This window comes from Octopus bimaculoides, chromosome 26 (assembly GCF_046866305.1).
Source record: "Octopus bimaculoides isolate indiv1 chromosome 26, ASM4686630v1, whole genome shotgun sequence".
In the NCBI taxonomy this organism is placed as follows: Eukaryota; Metazoa; Mollusca; class Cephalopoda; order Octopoda; family Octopodidae; genus Octopus; species Octopus bimaculoides.
Window position 1 is genome coordinate 4,276,218 of NC_142953.1, and position 16,428 is coordinate 4,292,645.

The 16,428-nt window shown below is 37.8% G+C and overlaps 1 protein-coding gene across 1 annotated transcript; it reads left to right on the top strand.

The window, feature by feature from the left end:
• Positions 1-770: 770 nt before the first annotated feature.
• Positions 771-15,123, top strand: LOC106881586 (uncharacterized). Its single transcript, XM_089343016.1, has 13 exons — positions 771-941; positions 6,514-6,707; positions 6,845-7,069; positions 8,083-8,284; positions 9,235-9,444; positions 9,894-9,909; positions 9,940-10,045; positions 10,569-10,713; positions 11,040-11,164; positions 11,552-11,647; positions 12,976-13,104; positions 14,174-14,283; positions 14,983-15,123. Exons 1-13 carry the CDS (start codon positions 914-916, stop codon positions 15,080-15,082), a joined length of 1,686 nt encoding a protein of 561 aa, XP_089199142.1. The 5' UTR covers positions 771-913; the 3' UTR covers positions 15,083-15,123.
• The last annotated feature ends 1,305 nt before the right edge of the window (positions 15,124-16,428 follow it).

The following is a 16,428-nucleotide window of genomic DNA, read 5'->3' on the forward strand; positions in this document are numbered from 1 at the left end:
AACTATGAACTTTTATGCTTCTCTTTTTTAATTTCTTTCCATTTCCTTATTCTTTTACTCCCTTCCTCCATGTTGTCATCGCGTTAATATATACCATTCTGACTTCGAAAGCGAAGTGAAATTAATCGGGTTCGAATCACCGTTATAGTTAATCGGGTTCGAATCATGGATCTCGATCGTTACCTTTCTGAATTCAAACTAAGCTTGTAAGCATGTATGATAATTTACACGATAATTAATTACTATCATATTAAGGAAATTAGGATCTTTTTTAAAACGGGGGCCACATTTTTCATTAACGAAACACTTTGAAACTTGGAACACTGGTAGAATGTGTCATATAAAACATCTTTTTCTCTTAGTCTTCTTAAAAAAAAAAGAAATCCATAAATTATTCCAAGTTGTCGTATTTCTGTAATTTCAACCAATCACTGACGTCCATTCAGCCGATATACATTAAGTGCCGACTACATAAACAAACGATTCTGAAACAATTAACCCTAACCCTAACCCTACGGTTAGGGTTAGGGTTAGGGTTAAAGCAAATTTAAAATGAAAAAAGCAAATAAAACGAAGGTATGGAGATTAAATACGCTTTACATCGCTTAATCAGCCAAAGGAGTAAATATAAACAACTGAATACTTGTCAGTGATTGGTTGAAATTATCGAAATAAGACAATTTTTTACATGAAATAAATTCGAATACAAAAATATTTTTCTGTTCTATAACACAAAATAGATAAGTATACGAAGTTTGAAAGTCTTTACGTACCAAAAACACTACGTAAAACATTAATGAAAAATGTGGCTCCCGTTTCAAAATAGACCCGGAAATTATATGTTAATAGATAGATAGATAGGTAGGAAGGTAGATAGATAGATAGATAGATAGAAAGGTAGGCAGGCAGGTAGATGAATGTATGCATTATTGCAAACTTCGGTAAGTTGAACTATGAACTTTTATGCTTCTCTTTTTTAATTTCTTTCCATTTCCTTATTCTTTTACTCCCTTCCTCCATGTCGTCATCGCGTTAATATATACCATTCTGACTTCCCCTATTTTTTCCCTATTTGTCTCTGATGACGGAATATCCCGTACTCGGGGATATCCCAGAAACAACTATAAGACTGAATTTTCCAATAACAATATTGTATACGACTTGGAAATATTTGCCTTGCCTTAATGTTTGTTGTCCTCTTTAACAATTATATATATATATCGATCTTTCTGATTTGGCGGACATCATTTTTTATTTAGTGTGTTTTCTACCGAAACACTTTAGAACTTCGTATACTTGTATATTTTGTCTTATAGAACAGAGAAAAAATTTATATTCGAAGTTAGTTCATGTTAAAAGTTGTCGTATTTCGGTAATTTCAACCAATCACTGACGTCTATTGAGGTGAAAACAATTACTGCTGTGGTTTGTCAACAACACGTTGTGGCGGTGTAATGGGATCTTTTCCCTTGAATAAAATTACTGCCGTTGTTTGTCAACAACAACTATCGGCGGTGCTGTTATTTATAACATCATTCGTGCGTTTGTACTGGTTTTAGCTTTAGGGTTTTAGGGTTCGGGTTACGAGTATTTTTGCCAAATTTGATAAAAAAATTTGTGGCGGTGTATTGAACAGATTTTCACCAAATTTGGCAAAAATACTAATAACCTTAACCCTAACCATAAAACCCTAACCCTAATACCCTAAAGCTAAAACCAGTACAAACGCACGAACGATGTCATAAATAACAGTACCGCCGATAGTTATTGTTGACAAACAAAGGCAATAATTCTATTCAAGGGAAAAGATCCAGTTACATCACCATGCGCGCATGCACACACACACTCACACACAAGCTAAGAGAAAGCTTTTTTTGTATTGATGAGCTTGTATTTCATTGCATAACATAGTCACACACACACACACACACACACACACACATATCTTCATCCATCTTCTCACTACTTTCTACCTTTCCACTACACCCATTTGTCACAGTTCTTCACAAGGTAAGGAAGGCCTTTTTTCTTATTGCTATTTTATATGTGTAGTATTGTATTTGCTTTTTTATATATATGCATATGAGTATGGAAATATATGAGTGTGTGTGTGTATCTATCTATCTATCTATCTATCTATCGATATATTTATATAAATAAGGATAAGATCGATATTTAAAATATTGATCTTATCAAGTGGTCAGCATGGGAATAAAAACCATCAAAGGTAATAATTATTTAAAATTATAATACAGGGTATCAAGAGATACCACCACGCTGAAATCCTGACTCTAAAACCACAATAAATGTCCGCATGGCACGATTAGCGAAGACGAAGACCAAATGAACCAGTAAAAATAAGATAATTCCAAATCCTGGATTTCTGGCTTTACATAAATAATAATAATAATAATAATAATAATAATAATAATAATAATAATAATAATAAATAATATACTAGAGTATATTCCACTGATGAAGGCAGAACATTATTATTTATGTAAAGCCAGAAATCCAGGATTTGGAATTATCTTATTTTTACTGGTTCATTTGGTCTTAGTCTTCGCTAATCGTGCCATGCGGACATTTATTGTGGTTTTAGAGTCAGGATTTGACTGTTATTTTTTCAGCGTGGTGGTATCTCTTGATACCCTGTATTATAACTTTAAATATCTCTATATATATATATATATATACATACATATATATATACATGTATGTTTGTATATGTATGTATGTGTGTATTTATGTATGTATCTTTTTAATTCATTTAGGTAACGTTAGGAGTATGCAAATAAAGCTCCTGTTTCATTATGCTAGTTACCGTTTAAACATACGTATCGATGTATTGAATATTTATAAATTCCATCTAGATATTATTGTTATGACTAGTGTATAACTAGCCTGTTTGGTCTGGCTAAGTCAAAATGGTTTTTTGTATTCTTCCTTTCTACTTGGAGAGTTTAAATGTAGTTATAAAAATATGTCCTTCTGTCGAAATGAAATTTCAGTAAATTTCTATATCTTTGTGCAGCTGAGGATTGCTCTGCATTTTACATTTGATGTAATGTTCACATTGCTTAAATAAATGGAGTCGCATGAAACGGTCGTACTGCATTAACTTTGGATATCCTTGTTGCTTATTTTGATTATATATATATATGTTTACAATGTTTAACATTTCGATAGAAGATCCATTTTTCGCCACCAGTCACAAATCTATCCAAAAAGGGTGAAATGAGTTCGCGAGAATGGAGAAAAGAGCAGATGAGCATATGTCAACTTGGGATTTGAAGTTGCTTTCAGACAATTCATGAGGCACCCATTTTCCAAGTTTAGGAACCTTTCCAAGTTGTTGAAGACAATGACGAACAGTTGTATGGTTTGAACTAAGCTTTATTGTCAATTCTTCAACTGATAATGCAGGATTTTCTTCAAGTAATGCCTCAAGGAGCTTCTCATCAAACTCAACTGGACGTCCTGTTCGATCTTCATCTTCAAGGCTGAAATCTCCATTTCTGAATTTTGCAAACCATCTTCTGCAAGTTGTTTCATTCAAGCATTCTTTCCCATAAAATGAGTGTATGTTTCGAGTCGCTTTGGCTGAAGAGTTTCCTTTTTTTGTACTTATAAAGCATTATGTGCCTCAAATGTGCTTCATCATAGATTAGCTACTGTCATCTCAGCCTATGCACCTCAATCGGGGCTACCAGATGGTCTGAAAGACCAATTCTATGACACCCTCTTGCAAACTACCTCGTCGATGAGTGACAGGGACCTTCTCTTTGTGGCTGGAGACTTCAACGGTCATGTCGGACGTCGTGCTGGAGGCTTCCATGGCATACATGGAGGCTTTGGCTTCGGTTCCCGCAACGAGGAGGGAACCAGACTGCTGGAGTTCTGTGATGCAACCGATCTTATGGTCTGCAATACCAACTTCAGGAAACCTGCCAGTCACCTAGTCACCTACCGCTCCGGCAGACACTCTAGTCAAATCGACTACATCCTCGCCAGAAATAGGGAAAGAGGGCGGCTTATAAATGCCAAAACCTACCCTGGCGAAGAATGTACCCCACAACAGAGATTAGTAGTTAGCGACTTTGGGATCAAGGCAAAATGGGTGCCCAGAATTAGACAGGCTTGGAGGAGAAGGGTGTGGAAGCTCAAAGACCCTGCAAACGGACAGAGACTTAGAGACAAGTTACTTGAAGCATTTAACGAAATAGAAGGGGATATAGCATCATACAACGTGGAAGACAATTGGAGATTTCTGCGGGACAACCTGTTGAAAGCCACCGACCAGATTTGTGGGTGGTGTAAGGTCCCCTCCCGACCCAGAGTAACGTGGTGGTGGAACAAGGAGGTAGACAGGGCTATTAGACAAAAGAAACAGGCTTGGAAGGACTGGAAGAACGGTGGTAGCAGGGAATTGTACCAATGTGCCAGAAGGGAGGCTAGGCGACAGGTTTATTTAGCCAGAGGGGAAGCAGATAAGGAAAGATTTGCCAATGTTCTGCGCCGTGAGGACCAAAGACTCGAGGTATTTCGTGTTGCAAGACAGTGTAGGAGAGAGAATAGTGATGTTGTAGGAGAGAAATGTGTTCGCATGGATGATGGTACGCTTGCATTAAATGAGGATGCAAAGAAAGAGGTCTGGAGATGCCACTACGATAGATTGATTAAAAAAGAGAATGAATGGGAGAAAGAGAGCCTGCCGTATGTCGACCCAATAGAGGGACCAGCTATCCGAGTTGATAGTACCAGGGTAGATAAAGCAATTAAGACCTGGGCTGAGGTGGTGAGGCAAGACCTTCGTACATTGGGCCTCACCGAGGCGATGACTACTGACCGAGACCTTTGGAAATGTGCTGTGCGTGAGAAGACCCGGCAAGCCAAGTAAGATCGTTGCCAGTGCCCCTGGACTGGTTCTTGTGCGGTTGACACATGAGATGCACCATTTTGAGCGTGGCCGTTGCCAGTACCGCCTGACTGGCTCCCGTAGGATTTTCGAGCGAGATCGTTGCCAGTGCCCCTGGACTGGCTTGTGCGGGTGGCACATAAAAGACACCATTTCGAGCGTGGCCGTTTTCGTGCGGGTGACACGTAAAAGCACCCACTACACTCTCTGAGTGGTTGGCGTTAGGAAGGGCATCCAGCTGTAGAAACTCTGCCAAATCAGACTGGAGCCTGGTGTTGCCATCCGGTTTCACCAGTCCTCAGTCAAATCGTCCAACCCATGCTAGCATGGAAAGCGGACGTTAAACGATGATGATGATGATATATATATACACGCACATACATCTATGTATGTATATATATATATAGTTAAAAAAAACAATAACAAAGAAACAAAAAACAACAAAGTGAGGACATGATATGGATAGTATTATTGGACGCTCAGGAAGGTAAGAGAGAGTGTATGACGTTTCGGGCGTAGCCCTTCGTCGGAAAGATGGAAAGTTCGGAAAATGGAAGAACGGAGAAAGAGGAAAATGGTACCGATGCCCACGAGGTTACATGGGTTGTCCTGAAAGTTCATGCCAATTTATAGTAGCTTACCTTTCGGCTTATGTCATGAAACCACCTTAATTCTGGGAAGATGGATATTTTCAAGTTAAAGGAAAGATGGAGAGGTTTTGTGCAACAAAATGGTTCATATTTGTTTGATTAAAAATGTAATGGCAAGTATTTATTGACCTTTTTCTTTCCTTTAAAATTGGCATGAACTTTCCAGACAACCCAATATATATATATATATATATATATATATATATATATATATATATATATATATATATATATATATATAAGTCAGTAAATGGTGGGGTTGTGTTAACTGCACTTGGAGAAATGATATGAAAGGAAAAAATAATAATAAGGCAGAATACTAAACTGAAAGCATTTTTAAATATAAATGGGTGTAAAGAAGGTGAGATTGGATTTCAAACAGGTTTTAAGTGCACGGCGTCTTTTGAAGATAAGAAAGGGGGGAAAAAATGTTTTTTTCAAAGAAATAATATGTATATAATACAATAAATATACCAATACATCATAGTGTCTTTAAGCTTTCGAAGTTCAGTAGTTTTCCAGCCATGCAATGAAAACCGGTTTGAAATCCAATTCAATCTTCCTCACACCCATTTATATTAAAACATGCTTTCAGTTTAACATTCTGCCTAATTATTATTTTTTTCCTTTCCTCATCATCATCATCATCATCATCATCATCGTTTAACGTCCGCTTTCCATGCTAGCATGGGTTGGACGATTTGACTGAGGACTGATACCCTTCCTAACACCAACCACTCAGCAAAGTGGACTTAGTGCTTTTTATGTGGCACAAGCACAAGCGAGGTCAGTTGACAAACACGTACACCACACACACATACACATATACCACACACACGTACACACACAGGCACATACACACGTGCATGCACACACACAGATACCTGCATACAAACCTAATAAATGTAACCTCGTTTGTTATTTGTACTTACTGTGACATTTCAGGTAAAGAGCGTTGTTACTACAAGAGAATGGTTGAAATAATTCCAACACATGTGAAGGATGTCTACATCTGCCACATTAAGCAGTTCAAAGACCATCGTGGAATGCTCTGTGAATTATTCAACATGGTCAAATATCCAGAAGAAATAAGAAAACACTTCCCAATTCAACAGATTACTTGGGTGACCAATAGAAAAGTAAGAATCACATTTACACATTTATACACCCATGCATAGAGGCTATGTTTTGTGTGACAATGATCACTCTGTTCTCTCTCTCTCTCTCTCTCACGCACACTGTATAACAATATTTCTTTAATGTTTTATTTTCCCAGTTTGCCCATCGTGGACTCCGTATAGCTGCTTACTCAAAACTCTTAACCTGCATCAAAGGTTCAGTTTACGATGTGGTTGTTGACACGCGACCAGACTCCAGCACTTACCTACAATGGGTAGGTGTAACTCTGAGTGAAGAGAATGGGTACCAGCTACTCGTACCCCCTGACTGTGGACATGGTTACCTAGCCCTGGAGGAGGGCTGTGCAGTTGTCTACTGCCAGGTAAGCTTTCTATTTTCTTTGCTAAATTCCATTATTCATATCATGTTTATGCGAACAAGATGAGCATACCGACTAAGTTGTAGATTGTGAGTTCAAATCTGTTGATGCATATTACTCCTTGTGAAAAGCAGGGACCAAACTATCAGGAAAGGTTCAGCCTAAGCCCACACTCTATCAATCATCTTGGTGTGATTTGCGATTGGATTTCAATTCTTTATGTTCTGAGTTCAAATGCCACCAACGTTGACTTTGCTTTCATGTTTTTGGGGGTTAATAAATAAAGTACCAGTCAAGTACTAGAGTCGATGTAATTCACTAACACCTTTCTCCCTAAAATTGTTGGTCTGGTGCCAAAATTTGAAACTTTTATATGCCATTGTGTCTGAACTATAGAATGTGAAATGATCAACTGGACAAAGTTACTGGTATGGATAATCAAGTCAAGGCCTTGTTAATTTACATGTGAATATTACAGTGTCATCAAATATCATAAACTTCATTGAATGTGTATTAGACAATTCACTGTCACACACACATGTTCACACATACATACAAGAAGGTGCTGAAAAGTTCCTGGGTTTAAGGGCATTGTGAAAGTCTTAGTTGGAAGCCCAACTTTACGAGTTCTTTTATAGGTCTTAGAAAAACTGAAGGACCACTGCAATATGTGTGTGAATCTGAGAAGGGAACACGTTAGATAAAGGCTATAGTAGAAGACACTTGCCCAAGGTGCCACATAGTGGGACTGAACCCAGAACTCTGCAATGTGTGTGTGTGGAATGGCTTGTTTATTCGTCCAAACATGCCACAAGCATATTTGAACTGGTAATAACATTGCATTTATATAAATATCATTGCTTAGTGCTCCTACACCAGAACTATGTGATTGGGAAGCAAGCTTCTTGTCACAAAACCACCCCTGCACCTATATGCATGTACCATGTTTTTCTTTTCTTATAATATTTTTACATTTTAACTTTCCATGATTTAAAATTTTTTAAAATATTTTCTAGGGTGGATGTTTCCTGCCGTCAGTTCCTGAAAAATCTGTCCATTTGTTTGATAAAACTGTATCAATTGACTGGCCTTTTATTGAGCAGAAAAACAATTTTCTGATATCAGAGAAAGACTCAAAAGTGCCCTTCTTAAATGTGGATATAGAAAAATTTAAACCCAATCGCAAAAGAATTCTGATTATTTCTTCAAAAGGTCAAGGTGAGTGATTCTCTGAAAGGTCAAATGGTGAGGTGGAGATACTCTTTACAGATCCAGGTAGGCAATTCTCTTCAGTGGTCAAGAGGGTGGGGAGGTGACTATTTTTAAAGGTCAGTAGCAAGGAGGACAATTCTCTTTTATCCTTCAACTGTGAAATTAAAGGGGTGACGAGTTGATGGGTTAGACGAATTGATAAGGACCAATGAGCCAGTGATTTTCTTCAAAGGTCAAGAGTGGGGGAGGTGACTATCTTTAAAGGTCATTGGTAAGGAGGGTGATTCTCTTTTCTCCTTTAACTATGAAATTAAAGGGGTCATGAGTTGATGGGTTTAGAAGGAGAGTGGTAGATGGATAAAGATGGCTAGAGGTGAAGGCCAGTGAATGGTGGATACAGGTGGAGCCATGGTCCATGGTGAATTACCAGAGGCTTTTTTGGGGGGTGTGGGTGAGAAGGTGGAGGCAGTAAGAGGCAGCATAGGTGATGGGAAGTGTGGGTAGTATGTGAGAGATGCTCAATGCTGAAGTCAGAAATACATGGGGATGGAAATAGTAGGAGACAAACATAAGTAATGGGGGTTAAAGGGGCATTCAGGGAGACATAATGTGGTAAGGAATTACACTTAAAATATATTTGATACTTAACTGGCACTCTGTCGGTTATAACCATGTCATTTATCTCTCCCTTGATCTCTGGTGTCATCTGACAAATGCCAACCAAGAAGGCATGAATCAGCTAAGCTTTCCTGCTAGAAATAGCAACACAAATGCTTTTAAATCAAATCCCAAAGGAAAGGCAAATTTTCTATCCAGGGATCATCCTGATTCCAAAAAGGTATAATATGTAGAGCAAATGTAGACTGAGATACAGGGGTCCCAGACAGACTGACTTTCACTTTTATTATAATAGATATTTGTAATGTTCTCTACACTATTTATCTCTTTATTTCCAGTTGGAAGTACATTCTACAGGCTGCTAAAAGAACGCAGTGACAAATACGTAGTTATTGGCACTTGCTACACAGATAATGATCCTCAACATTACAAATTTGATTTGAAAATAGGTTTTAGTTGGGTTTTTTTCCTAAATTTTTCTATGATATTTTGGAATTCTATTTGTATGATGTATACTATTACACCATTAGAAAATATATCCTTTCACAGTTAGACTCAGCACTGCCAGTATGCCTCCATTACACACAATATGAGGGGTTGCTGAAAAGTTTCTGGCTTTAAGGGGATTGCAAAAGGCCTGGTTGGAGGCCCAACTTTCTGAGTTCTTTTACATGACTTAAAGAAACTAAAACTAACACACACACACATGGATGTGTGCTTGTGTGTGAGCACACATACATGTGTGTGTGTGTGTGTGTGTGCATGTTGTTTGTGTGTGTGTGTGTGTGTGCATGTTGTTTGTGTGTGTGTGTGTGTGTGCATGTTGTTTGTGTGCGTGTGTGTGCTCATATGTCCCTCTGAGTCTCTGTGTGAATGTTTTACATTCTGCTCGGAGCTGATCTTTGATGGTGAACTTTTGTTGAAACTTTCCGTCTACAAATCATCACTGGGTTTATGGAAAGAGATTTTCCTAATCCAGCTGCCTTTTGTATTGCAGGTAACAACAGTGTAATGCACTAATCTCCAATCTGTTTTTATTACAGGGACCCAGCATACGTGGATCTGCTTTTGGATGCCTGCAAACCCCATGTGGTCATTGTATGTGGGGCCATGGTCAATGCAAACTTGTGTGAATCAGAAAAAGAATTGGTTTGTTGCACTCTAATTTATTGTTGCTTAGTTGGTTTTAATGTTGTTGTTGTTGTTATTGTTATTGAAATAGTTACCTTCGTCTTTGTGTGTGGGTAGGTGTGTGCGTATGTGTGTCTGCATATGTGTGTGTGTGCATATATATATATATATATATATATATATATATATATATATGTATGTATGTATATTTATATACATGTATATAGACACACAGAGACACATATATACAGGTATATACATATATATATGTGTGTGTGTCTATATATATATATATATATATTTCATCGTCATCGTCATCATCATTTAATGTTTTCTTTTCATGCTGGCATGGATTGGACAGTGTGATAGGGTAGGGACAAGCTGTAGGGTGATCATTTGCTTTATATGAGTGTATATGAGTGCTTATAATTCACTTTACCTTATATAATCCTTTCCTGTAATCCCCTTTACCTTTCCCCATATTTTCCCTAATTCATGTTCATTCTTCTAATACCTTGCTCTTCATGTTTGTTCATTGCAGGCTTATCTTATTAACCGAGACAGTATTGAACAGTTAGGGAAACAAACCAAAAAGCATGGTGCCAAGTTGATCTTCTTCTCAACCAATTATATCTTCAGTGACCCTCTCAAACCAGATTTACCCCAAGACAGAATCGATATGTTAGGTTAGTATTTAGATCTATACCTTCTTAAGTAAAAGTAAAGTTCCTTTCCGAGTCATATAGACTCATAGGGCTGGTTTCTCGGTTTCCATGGCGTATATATGCCCCACCTGGATGGGAGACCAGTCTGTCACAGGGTTACTCATTTTTGCCAGCTGAGTGGACTGGAGCAACGTGAAATGAAGTGTTTTGCTCAAGAACACAACGCACCGACCAGTCCAGGAATTGAAACCACAATCTAGAAGTCATGAGTGCAACATCCTAGCAACAGATGTACTTGTGGACTGTGAAAGTGTTTTAAATAATATTTGATATTCCTTTCTTTGTAGCTAATGATATTGGTATAAAGGAAGATGCTCCTCCCAACAGTGTGAATGTCTATGGTAAAGCTAAACTGGCCTCTGAAGAAATATTCCAAGATGTTGACACCAATGTCTTAATTATACGCACTTCGGTGAGTATGGGGTAAACTTTTTTTCATTGAGACACACCTGAAGATTGAACTCATGGAGTTTTCCTCCATGGATTGGATTAGATTTCAATAGTATCTACATTCATTCACCAGATTTATTCATTGGTTATTGAGCATACTGCAGTATTAAAAACTAATCATTGACTCTGATAAGGTGTTGAAATTGTGATGATGTTTGGTTGATAAGTGAGGAGGGGTGTGCATATCTATGTCCTTTGTGTGTCTTTTCTTGATGGACATAAGAGGTAACAAATATAGTGTGTAAGACAGAAGACTTCACTGGTATGGTCAATTGAGCAAACATTTATTAATGAGATATGTTGTTGTTTGTTGTCAAGATTTTAATGTGATTTAATGTGACTTTTCCAGGGTGTGTATGGACAAGATAGCAAAAAAAGGAATTTTGTGTACCAAGTTATAGGGAATCTTCTGGCTGGGAATAAGATGACGCTGCTTACAGATGAAGTAAAATTCCATATTCTTCACTTTAAACTACCTTTTTTTTTTTTTTTTACTTTTTCACTTGTTAATTTATAATTTGAGGATAATTTCTTGACAGTTGTTTCTCTACGATGTAAGATAACACTTGATATACAAGTCTCACATAATCTGCTGTTCACTCAAAGAAAGAATCCCTTTTTTTTTTTTTTACCCCTTTCTTACTTTCTGATAGCTATCCTTTTTAAAACACCCTCCTCCTCTGCTGGTAAAGTCATCTCGGTGACAGAATCTATCAATTACATCTAACGAATTTCTGAATATTTTAAAGGATTTATTTTATAATAGATTTTACTGCTAATTACTTGTGGCCCAGTGGGTGATGTGTCAGGAGTGAAGGAAAACATTAGGGGACGATGTGCTGGAAGTGATCCCAGGTAATGAAATAGAAATACCATTATTTGGACGATAGAAAGTCAACCAGAGAGAACAGACATGCAGATGGAGTCCTTGTGTATTCTAGGTTTTTGACCAGGAGGTTGAGTACAGAAAGTGTCATAAGGTGACAGGATAAATTTCAGTCAGAATTTGAATAGTTTCCTTTTTGAAGTCATTTGCCAGCTCATGGTAAGACACTTTTTCTGCCCTTCATAACCACACTACTACAGCACATTGGTTACTAAATATGAAATGATCCTCTATCAGCCTGTCTGTGATCCTATTGAATCTCTTGTGAACCCATAGTTTACGTTGGGTATAGGGAGAGAAATATTCTTGCTATACTCCTATTCTGCATATTAAACAAAGCCTCTTCTCAGATGACAGTATAATTTTCAATTTTCTTCCTTATTAAACGTTTTTTTTTTCTTTGCAAGGTTTAGTTTTAGACCTCTGGTTCCTGGACTCTGCTTTTGCATTTGGAATCTTTCTTTGAATTCCTCAATTTAGCTACAAGAACACATGCCTGCATGACCAGCCAACCCATGCCAGCATGGAAAATGGATGTTAAAGAATGACGATATTGATCTCTGCTGTTGTCAGGCATTCAGTCTTGAACTTGTCCTGTATTATGGAATGGAGAATTATAATAAACAGAGTTGGGGGGGGGGGGACGTGAGACTGAGCCCTATTTACTGTGATGAAGAGATGTCTTATGGTTTAGAGAACTCTTCAACAGAGAGTGACAAAGGTTTCTACTCAGAATACCAAAATAATTTATCCCATTCTATAAACTGTTTGTGGTTATTATTTACTGAGACAGAACATCAGTAGTTCCCTCAGGTTTTGTGTTAATCTATTTTTCTTGTTTAATATTTGTCTATTATTTACATATTTGTATATTTGTTTATTCATAGATCCAGTGTCCAATTTACAGTATTGATTTGTGTAGGGCCACACTTGAGCTGATGGAGAAAAACTGTTCAGGAATCTACCACGTTGTAGGACCAGAGGCATTCAACAAATACACATTTGGTGTGAAGATTGTAAGTTGGTACATTTTATTTAAAAGCATTCTAATATGGTACTATTGGTGTAGACACAATACTTTTTCTGCTCTCATAACCGAACTCTTCATATATATATATATAAGAAGCGTCAGTAGTGGTGTGCAAGAGAGACGATTGCGCTGGTTTGGACATGTGGTGAGAATGAATGAGGATAGCTGCGTGAAAAAGTGCCACTCCCTAACAGTTGAGGGAACCCGTGGAAGAGGTAGGCCCAGGAAGACCTGGGCTGAGGTGGTGAGGCAAGACCTTCGAACATTGGGCCTCACCGAGGCGATGACTACTGACCGAGACCTTTGGAAATGTGCTGTGCGCGAGAAGACCCGGCAAGCCAAGTGAGATCGTTGCCAGTGCCCCTGGACTGGCTCTTGTGCGGGTGGCACATAAGATGTACCATCCTGAGCGTGACCATTGCCAGTACCGCCTGACTGGCCTTGTAGGGTTTTTGAGCGAGATCGTTGCCAGTGCCCCTGGACTGGCTCTTGTGCGGGTGGCACATAAGATGTACCATCCTGAGCGTGACCGTTGCCAGTACCGCCTGACTGGCCTTGTAGGGTTTTTGAGCGAGATCGTTGCCAGTGCCCCTGGACTGGCTCTTGTGCGGGTGGCACATAAAAGACACCATTTCGAGCGTGGCCGTTTTCGTGCGGGTGACACGTAAAAGCACCCACTACACTCTCTGAGTGGTTGGCATTAGGAAGGGCATCCAGCTGTAGAAACTCTGCCAAATTAGATTGGAGCCTGGTGTAGCCATCCGGTTGCACCAGTCCTCAGTCAAATCGTCCAACCCATGCTAGCATGGAAAGCGGACGTTAAATGATGATGATGATGATGATGGTGATGATGATGATGATATATATATATATATATTTATATATATATATATATATCATCATATATATATATATATGTATATATTATAGAGGCAGATAGATAGATGGAATGATGTGTCATTTAATAATGCCTTGTGATAAATGGCTTTTGTTTTTACCTTGAAGGTTTACTTGATCTATTATTGAGTAAAAGATTTATCTTTCACTAATTTCAGGCTGAACTCTTCAATCTTGATACTTCATTGTTAGTTCCAATGTCATCAGAAGAACTCAAATTACCTGCCAAAAGGCCGTATTTTGCAGCATTGTCCACAGCAAAATTTCGGTAAGTATATTCTTTCTTTGACATACACTTTCACCAATTCTTCATAACTACTAACACAGCCATGTACAATAATAATAATATTAATAATAATAGTAATGATAATAATAACAACAACACTTATGATGAGTCTTTCTAATTCTAGCACAAGGCCAGTACTTGACTGGGTGAAATCATAGTAGTGGCAGATATTGGTTCATGCAAACTGACACCGATGCAGTGGCACGTAAAAGCACTTATTACACTCCTAGAGTGGTTAGCATTAGGAAGGACATCCAACTGATTTGACATCCAACCATGCCAAATCAGACTAGAGTCTGGTGCAGCTCCTCAGCTTACTAGACCTTGTCAAACCGTCCAACCCATGCCAGCATGGACAATGGACGTTAAATGATGATGATGACAGTATGTTGGAGGATATATTGCATGAAATATACTACAAGGAGGTGCTGAAAAGTTCCTGGTTTTGGGTGAAAGAAGATGCAGGAGAATCAGTTAATTATGATATTATTCAACATGTTCCCCTCTCAGACTCACACACTTATTGCAGTGGTCCTTCAGTTTTTCAAAGCCCTGTAAAAGAACTTGGAATGTTGGGCCTGCAACCAGGCCCTTCGCAATATCCTTAAAGCTAGGAGCTTTTCAGCACATCCTCATAAAAACATTATATAAACACATGAATTTTTTTATTTCTATTTTCAGCAAGGAAGTCCCAGAGTTCAAGTTCCTTGATGTATCTGCTGCTATAAGAGATTGGAAAAGTAAAGAAAATAAAAATGGAAAAATCTTGCCTGAATTCTAATAAGTCCTTTAAAAAGAAAGGAAATAAAGTTATATTGATAGTGTATTATTTAGTGTATTAATTAATATAAGTGACCTGAAACTTGCTGCTACTTTAGAAACAATTTTTCAGGGTTCTTTATATTATATATTTTGGGGATGATTTTGTTTGTATTCTGTGAAGAGTCAATGGTACACATGGCCAAGATGTATACAAGTATACAAGTCACCTGTATATATGAATGGTCATTAATAAAAAGAACATTTTTTAAAAGCAGACATGAGCAACTGGCAGCCACCAGTCTTCTGAATGACATGGCTAATGAAAAATTATTTTTAATGTTTTTGTAGTGTGGCTCACCTCAAGATGAGCCACCTCTCATGTGACCTGCTGCTCAGAAAAGGTTGCCCATATCTGATAAAAAGGGTCATTTATAAAAGGGTTATTTGAGTTCAAAGCAATTTGTGTATTAGAGGAATTTTGAAAGAAGTTTCTATAAAACTAATTTTTAGACATCAAATGGCTAAGGAGGGTTCACCAAAATAAGATAGCAATCAAAGGGGTTCATAAGTAAAGAAAAATGGTTGAGAATCTCTGCTACAGAGGGTCATTGGTATTTCAATTTGGGTTTTTCAATCTTTTGGGGTTTTTTTCATGAATTAAAATAAATGAATAAATAGCTTGTTGTTGATTCATATTTCACGCAATAATTGATATTGCTGCAGTTGGCTTTAACCCTTTAGCATTTAAACTGGCCATATCCAGCCCAAATGTTCTACCAGTTTTATGTTCAAACTGGCCAGATCGAGCCTCTCCCACTTACCCTACAATGTCGTTCAAAAAATAAATGATCATATCTTCAAAATCTTGAAGCTACAGGATAATATGTAATTTTAAAACAATGTAGATAAACAAGCATTATATTTGATAAATCAATCTGAATGCTAAAGGGTTAAACTGATGCACATCTCATGATGATCACTGCAGTATTGTGACTTGGAGTAAATCCAAGTATATATATATGTATGTGTGTATGTATACATGCAAGCAGGTCTGTATGAATGTATATGTACGGCTGTGCTTTATGTATAAAATGCTTACATTTCTTCTTTCTTTTGTTCTTTTACTTGTTTCAGTCATTTGACTGTGGCCATGCTGGAGCACCGCCTTTAGTCAAACAAATCGACCCCAGGACTTATTCTTTGTAAGCCTAGTACTTATCCTATTGGTCTCTTTTGCTGAACCGCTTAGTTACAGGAATGTAAACACACCAACATCAGTTGTCAAGTGATGGTGGGAGGACAAACACAAACACACACACAAGTACATACATGCATACATACATACATATATGACAGGCTTCTATA

Bases quoted from the DNA above. Each gene is read 5' to 3' on its own strand.
- LOC106881586 (XM_089343016.1), top strand. From the start codon at position 914: ATGAATGTATGCATTATTGCAAACTTCG. The intron at 10,714-11,039 runs GTTAGTATTTAG...CTTTCTTTGTAG, and splicing joins AGACAGAATCGATATGTTAG to CTAATGATATTGGTATAAAG. The intron at 14,284-14,982 runs GTAAGTATATTC...TTCTATTTTCAG, and splicing joins TTGTCCACAGCAAAATTTCG to CAAGGAAGTCCCAGAGTTCA.